The sequence below is a fragment of the Triticum dicoccoides genome, chromosome 2B, assembly GCF_002162155.2.
Source record: "Triticum dicoccoides isolate Atlit2015 ecotype Zavitan chromosome 2B, WEW_v2.0, whole genome shotgun sequence".
Lineage (NCBI taxonomy): Eukaryota > Viridiplantae > Streptophyta > Magnoliopsida > Poales > Poaceae > Triticum > Triticum dicoccoides.
The window spans coordinates 455,656,406-455,663,822 of NC_041383.1; the positions used below are offsets into that span (position 1 = coordinate 455,656,406).

Sequence of the window (7,417 nt, forward strand, 5' to 3'; positions counted from 1 at the left end):
GATCCCAAGGGCAGCTTTCAGATTGGTATTGTCTTGTTCAAGCTTGGTGACTGAAGCTAACTTCTCGTCAGCAAGCTTGATCTTCTCAGCTAGTTCGAGGTCTTTCTTCTGTTGGGCCTCCCTTACCTTACCTGCAAGTTACAGCAAGGTCAGATTTTGAAACAAGCAAGGGGAAAAGCAGTCGTCAGGGCCTCACCAAACATACCTTCGGTCTCCTCCTTTGCCTTCGTCAGCTTCTCCTGAACCAGCTTCAAGCTCAGCTCGAGTTGAGTGTGCTTGTTTTCCAGCTCAGAGTAGCGAGCCACAAGATCACAGGAGTTCTGCGAAGAACCAATCGACTAAATGTCAAATATAATTCACTTCCGAGTGAAAAAGGAAAAAACACACGTTTCTAAGACTACAGCCGAATACAAGCATTCGACCGTAGTCTCGGGGACTACACCCAGTGGGTGCACTCAGCGTGCCCCCACTAATCTTGTTGAAGACAAAGTCGACCAGTCGACCTCAAAAAAAAAGAGCGAGATGCATTCTCTAAGACTGTGATCAACTGCAAGCAGTCGACCACAGTCTCGGGGACTACACCCAGTGGGTGCACTCAGCGTGCCCCCACCGGTTTGTGAAATCCAGTCGACATAGTCGACTGACAGAAAGATTGACATCATAAAGCCTAAGGCCGACTGCCAGCAGTCGACCTTAGCCTTGGGGACTACACCCAGCGGGTGCACTCAGCGTGCCCCCGCTGACACGGAGTTTAATCGACACACCCAGTGGGTGACTACTATAAATTCCGGAAAGGAAAAGTTTTTGGTAGCATATCCAACAGAACAAACAGTGGTCGACTGACCTGAACATTGCTTTGAAGGGCAGAACTGGCGTCATAAGCTGCCTGGCTCGCATCCCGGATGGTCTTTAACTGCTCCATCATGATTCCCGCCTGGCGTATCGCTTCCTTCGCCGCGCCAGCTTGGTCCTCTGGGACGTGGTGCGTCGTGAAGAGGGAGGGCTGCTGAGCACTCGTCAATGGATCTGCGAAGGACACCGTGTGTCGAGTGGTGTTCTCTTCCTCCGCAATCAGAATCTCAGGCGCCGTCACATCCTGGGGCACCTTACTGGCGGACGCTTTCCTACTCCTCCTGCGCTTCAGTGGTTCTTCATCCTCATCATCATCAGGGAGATTGATAACAGTATTGGGTGGAGCTACGGAGAAGAATCAGGATCAGAGATCGCGAGTCAGTCGACTAAGAACGGCGTTAAGAATACAGTACCTGGTTTCGAAGTTGCTGCGTCCTCCATCTCGTGGTCATCAGCCCGGGCTGAGGTTTCAGAAGTAGCAGCACTGCAACTCCAAAGGATCAGTCGACTAACTTCAGCGTCGACCAGAGACAAAGTTCACACAAAATGAGAAGACTTAAGCAGCACGATTACCCTGATATGGTGGGGATGGACACCTTCATCTTCGGCAGGAGCTTGATCGGCTTCGACGAGGCCGCCCTGGGCTGCTTCGGCGCCTTTTCAGTCGGCACCGGAGAGGTGGTCCGAGGGCGCTTGGTCGACTGAACAACGGTCGCAACCCCCTTGCCACGTTCAGTCGAAGGGTCGTGGACAAGTTTCGACCGCCTTTCTGAGCGCGGTGGTACGACCTCCTCCTCCTCTTCTTCCTCGTCCTCAACGTCGTCTTCATCACCGTCATCATCATCGTCGTCGTCATCATCCTCTGCAACGTCCGAGTCCCATTCCTCCTCTTCCTAGCTCTCGCCCCCGCTTGCCTCACCCTCCTCAGTCGGAGCTTGTGCCCCATTGGGCATCGAGTACAGCTCGGTGAGAGCCTAGCAGATATCAAGACAAGGATCAGTCGACCAGTCGGCAGGATAAACAGAAATGAATGCGACAAGAACACAGTGGAGAGCAGAGCAAATGTACCTTGTTTGGATCGCTGTTGTGGTCGAGTGGAGGAATCCTTCTGGCTCCGCGTGGGTTATCCTTGTTTCCGGTAACGGCTACCATCCATCTTTCCAGAGTGACATCGTCGACTGCTTCTGGATGGACTCGAGTCTCGTCTTCAGTCCCACAGTACAACCACATGCAGTGGCTCCGGAACTGAAGGGGCTGGATGCGACGCCTGAGGAAGACCTCCAGGAGGTCCATGCCCGTCACTCCCTCCCGAACCAACTGCACCACGCGCTCCATCAACATCTTCACGTCAGCTTTCTCCTCCGGAATCAACTTCAGAGAGGAGGGCTTGTTCACTCGGTCCATGGTAAACTGTGGGAGTCCACTCGACTGCCCTGGCGTCGACTGGTCCTGGCAGTAGAACCAGGTCGACTGCCAGCCTCTGACTGACTCGGGAAAGGTCATGGGCGGGAAGGTGCTCTTATTCCTCACCTGGATGCCCAGACCCCCACACATTTGGACGACTCGGGTCCTTTCATCGCCTGGGCTCGCCTTCTTCACGGTCTGAGAGCGACACGTGAATATATGCTTGAACAAACCCCAGTGCGGTCGACAGCCCAGGAAACCCTCACACATAGACACGAACGCGGCAAGATAGGTGATAGAATTTGGGGTAAAGTGGTGGAGCTGCGCTCCAAAGAAGTTCAAGAAGCCACGGAAGAAAATACTCGGCGGCAAAGAAAATCCACGATCAACATGGGTGGCCAAAAGCACGCACTCACCCTCTTCTGGCTGGGGCTGCCACTCCTTCCCCGGAAGCCTCGCAGCTCCATGAGGGATCAAGCCCTTGTTGGCCATGTCGAGGAGATCTTTCTCTGTGATGGTCGACTGGATCCAGTCCCCTTGGACCCAGCCCTTCGGCAGGCGGGATCTGGACGAAGACCCGCCGCGGCTGGTAGATCTCCCCTTTGCCTTCTTCGACGTCGACGCCTTCTTCGCACGTTCCAGCGCCGCCGTCTTCTCCTTGGCCATGGTTGCCGGCGAGATGCGCGTGGGGAAGTTGTGCGGGGGCGAGAGCGAGCGCGCTGGACGAGGACGAAGGGAGCAGAGAGAAAGAGAATGCTGAGGCACAGTACAGAAATCCTCGCCGGGCGCATTTATAAGGTCCCTTCCGAGTGGATGACAGGTGGGCCCGGTCGATCTAATCATATCCAGGAACAGTTATGCCGACGGGATACGTGGCGAAGAAAGCGGTGCGGGGATCGAGGCGTCTATGTCCCGTCCCATCCGAACGCCGCAGTCCGCTCCGCTTCGCGCGCGTCCTCAAATTTCGCATCCCGCGGAATCCGCGAACAGCAGATCAGTCTGTCAGACGCGGGGTTTCCCACGATCCGTCGCTCGGAGATCGTCGAATCCCGAAAGATCACTCGACGAAAGAAGAGAATGGATCGAGTCGACTGAAGACAAGTTGCTCACTGTCGACGAAGAGATTCTTTGGTCCAGAACAGCACACGACCAGAGCGCAAAAGTTAATCGGAAACGACATCAACTCCTTCCTCACTCGAAGCTTCAATCCATTCGGGGGCTAATGATGGGGTCATGTACCTAGGGTAGGGTCATGGACCTGATCTAAGTACCTTGCCCAAGGACACCCTTAGAAGAGGTCGTCTTCCAGTCGACCAACGAAGGACTCACTCGACTGACTTGAAGGACTCGACCACGAAGACTCACTCGACCACCAGGAGGTCAAGAGGCACTCTGCACTGCAACGGCCTGTAATGAAGTAGACTTTATGATAGTAAAGACACTTTATGTGGGGCGTTACCAGTAACGCCCCAGACTTAACTCACCTTAAACCCTCTCCTACGTGGGCTGGCTGGGGTCCTGACGCACTCTATATAAGCCACCTCCCTCCACAGGTAGAGGGGTTCGGCACCTTGTAACTCATATACTCATAATCCACTCGACCGCCTCCGGGCTCCGAGACGTAGGGCTATTACTTCTTCCGAGAAGGGCCTGAACTCGTACATCCCTTGTGTTTACAACCTCTCCATAGCTAGGACCTTGCCTCTCTATACCTACCCCCCACTCTACTGTCAGGCTTAGAACCACGACATCTGGCGTCTGGCTTATTCGGGGTGGCTAAAAGGGTTTTCTGGGTTGGGTTTGCAGCGATCTGTTGGTTGTTGTGGAACACTAGAAACAAGTTTACTATTGAACATACCTTTCCGGCTAACCCTGTGAGCTGCTTATTTAAATCTGGTGTCTTCCTGCAGCAGTGGAGATTATTGATTAAGGAGGCGGACCACGAGGCTTTTGACGCTATGGTATCCAAGATTCGGTCTACGGCTTCATCCATGTTGCGAAGATTTTGGGCGGTGCCTTAATGTTCCCTTCTTTCTGTTTTCTGAGAGCTGGCCTGTGTGCCATGATTGGCTAGGTAGCCATGTATGCGAACCTTATTAGTTGTTGCTGTGATACTATGTTGGCTTGGTGGTTGCTCTGTTACTCTGCCTGGTGGCTTTATTTATAAAATCGGGCGTATGTCTTTTCTCAAAAAAAAAAACCGTGAAGCTTGGGGTTCCATGGTTGGTTCTCGAACTTGCCAGATGCCGACGCTGATGGGAAAACATTTTGCCTATTGCATAGGTCCTTTTATTGATTATTAGCATCCATAAGGACAACACACACATGTATGATGCATATAGTCTACAACTTGCGATCGAGAACAACACTCCAGTTGTATATATGTCCGTCGATTGATCATCTACATGAGGAGTCCCCTGGCTATGCGGCCGTCAGCGCCCTGGGGAAAGAACCCGCCGGCCTGGGCGGGGCTTCCGGTGCCGTACACGATGCCGAGGATCTCCTCGGGCGTGCGATCGTACGCGAGCGAGTAGCGGTCGCCGGCGATGATGTTCCCCACGGTCTGCCCCTCGGGCCCCTCACCCGGCGCCACCACTAGCCCCTCGTCCTTCACTCCCCTCCTCCCAAGCTCGTTCCGCAGGTCGGAGATGTGCGCGGTCACCTCCGCCACACCAACACCATAGCTCGCCACCCGCGACAGTCCGCGCTCGTACAACAGGGCCCGGATCACCGCGTCCTGTGCCGATTCCACGCCCACCAGTCCCGCCACCAGCTGCGTGCAATCAATCACAGAAGTACGACAAGTTAATTATCACGTACATGTAATTAATGGGAATATCGATCAGTACGCATGCACGCATTTTGTGTGTCTGATCGATACGGCTGGTGGTAGGGTGATCACGCGTGTGGTGTAGCCTAGGTACGTACCCTTCTGGCCTGAGGAGTGAGGAGCTTGGGGTTGGCGCCAACGTAGCCGGTAAGACCGACGTACGGGATGATGTAGGAGGCGATGAGGAAGTTGAGGCTGTTCTCGTAGGGGTTGAAGGGCGGGTCCAGCGTCGTGTTCATCGCCTGCTCCACGATCTTGCCGATGTTGGTCGCGCTGATGTCCAGCTGCGGCCGCGGGAATCCCCTCACGTTCTGCTTGATCGCCCTGCACATACACACGCACGCACTGTTCATAAACGACATGCTACTTCTCTGCTACTAATATTTCTTGGTCGGGAGAGAGTCCGAGTGGCCGAATTGTGAGGTTAATTGCGTACGTACCTGAGGTGGCCAACTTCTTGGTAGCAGAACTGTGTGGCGACGTCTCGGACGAAGGGGGTGAGGGCGGCGGTCTGGCCACCGATGGGAGGCGGACCGCCGCCGGTGAGGTTGACGTCGATGCCATCGAGGCCGTAGCCCAGCGCCGACCAGCAGAAGAACTCCGCCTCCAGGTACTCGAGGTTCAGCGGGAACTCCAGCAGGTCCACGTCCGATTGTGGCAGCAGCGTGCCGCCGCCGCCGAAGAACCCGCGGTACCGTGCCCACTCGTTGTCCATGTCCTGCGCCCGGCAGACGCCGCCGCAGAGAGCAGCCGCCACCAAGCAGGCGACCACCACGACGAAGGTGGCCGGCGCAGCCATGGCAATACTACTTGCAGCTCGTAGTATGATCACGAGTTGGGAGTTGGGACTAGTCTGCGCACGCCAAGGATGGTAGGATCACTGATCTGCAGGTTTGGGGGACTTGACTTCTGCGTGTTCTCGTCCTCGCGATCAGCGAATGTAATATAGGCGGTGCGGCACGTGCGGAAGGGGTGCAACGTGGAGCATGACGTGGACGGGAACGGGAAGAGGAGCGGGGGTGGCGCGCCAAGGGTGTGGCGTCCGCGGGAGCTACTACGTGTGGCGTTGTTTAAACGGCCGGTCGCTGTTTCCTTTGTCTTGGAGGAAATTTGAGTGGGTCGACCATTACTCCATTGTGTGACGTTTTCTGTGCAGTTGTCTTGCGAGTTTTCTAGCTTTGGACCTTACCCTGGGCTCCTGAACTACTTTTTTTTAGAGAAAAAGCCAAAGCCTGATTTTATAGATAAAGCCTCAAGGCAGCGTCACGGATACCGCAAGTTCACAGGAGCACACACACATAAACAAAAGGATGAGAGTAGCCAGAGCAGGAAAGATACAGGCAACTGCCATACACGGCGCGCAGGCCGGGGAGGGAGAAACACCTAATCTCCGCAAACTACAGCACCAGATTTAGACGACAGGGTTCCTTCCGGAGATCTGAGAAGCCGAAGCCCGAATTTTGTCGATGAGCAGGTCCAGGGCATCCCGATCAGTCTCCTTAGTCAATGATCTCCACTGCTGCAAGAATATACATGATTTGAAAAGAACATCAGCAGGCTTAGATGGGAAGGTAAGTTCAATAGTAAATTTGTTTCTAATGGTCCAGAGAGCCCAACATAAAGCTCCCAGGCCAACCCAAAATACCCTCTTGGTGACCCCGACCAAGGCTTTGGCTAGGGTTCAAATCTCAGAGAAAGAGGAGGGATTTCAGGGAACCCGAAGCCAAGATCTGACGCAGCACCAAACTAATTTGGCCAGAACGCATTTGAAAAAGATGTGATCAGAGTTCTCCAAGGCCCCACACAAATTACAGAATTCCGAGCCCGGCCGATTGCGTTTTTTGATCTGATCAGCAGTCGGGAGGCGACCACGGAAGGCTTGCCAGAGAAAAATCTTAATCGTAGGAGGAACCTTGGATTTCCAAACGCAAGAGAATCGAGCCGAAGGAGTACCACCAATAAGTCTAGAATACAGCGACTTAACCGAAAATCTACCAGAGGCCGAATGCGGCCAAATCATCGAGTCGGCCGACTCCGAGAGCACAGGGAAGAGGGCAGAGAGACTTTGCCAATCTTCCAACTCTTCAGGAGACAGGGCCCGACGAAAAGCCAAATCCCAATTATTAGCAGCCACCTTCGCGATGGAGATCTGCGGATTAGGACAGTAAGAAAACAGAACCGGAAAGCTCACGGCTAGGGGGGCATCCCCAGACCACCAATCCAACCAAAATCGAACAACCAACCCATTACCAACAGTAAACTTAACATGCTCCAGAAAAATCGGTCTAACTTTGACAAGGGCTTTCCAAAACTGAGAGCCACGCCGCGCGG

The 7,417-nt window shown here is 54.1% G+C and overlaps 1 protein-coding gene across 1 annotated transcript; it reads right to left on the bottom strand.

Moving 5' to 3' along the window:
- Positions 1-4,512: 4,512 nt before the first annotated feature.
- LOC119364172 (desiccation-related protein PCC13-62-like) lies at positions 4,513-5,984 on the bottom strand. The gene is made up of 3 exons (XM_037629599.1): positions 5,527-5,984; positions 5,185-5,410; positions 4,513-5,029 (listed from the first exon to the last, which is right to left on the bottom strand). The coding sequence occupies exons 1-3, from the start codon at positions 5,883-5,885 to the stop codon at positions 4,658-4,660; spliced, it is 957 nt and encodes a 318-aa protein (XP_037485496.1). The 5' UTR covers positions 5,886-5,984; the 3' UTR covers positions 4,513-4,657.
- Positions 5,985-7,417: the final 1,433 nt, after the last annotated feature.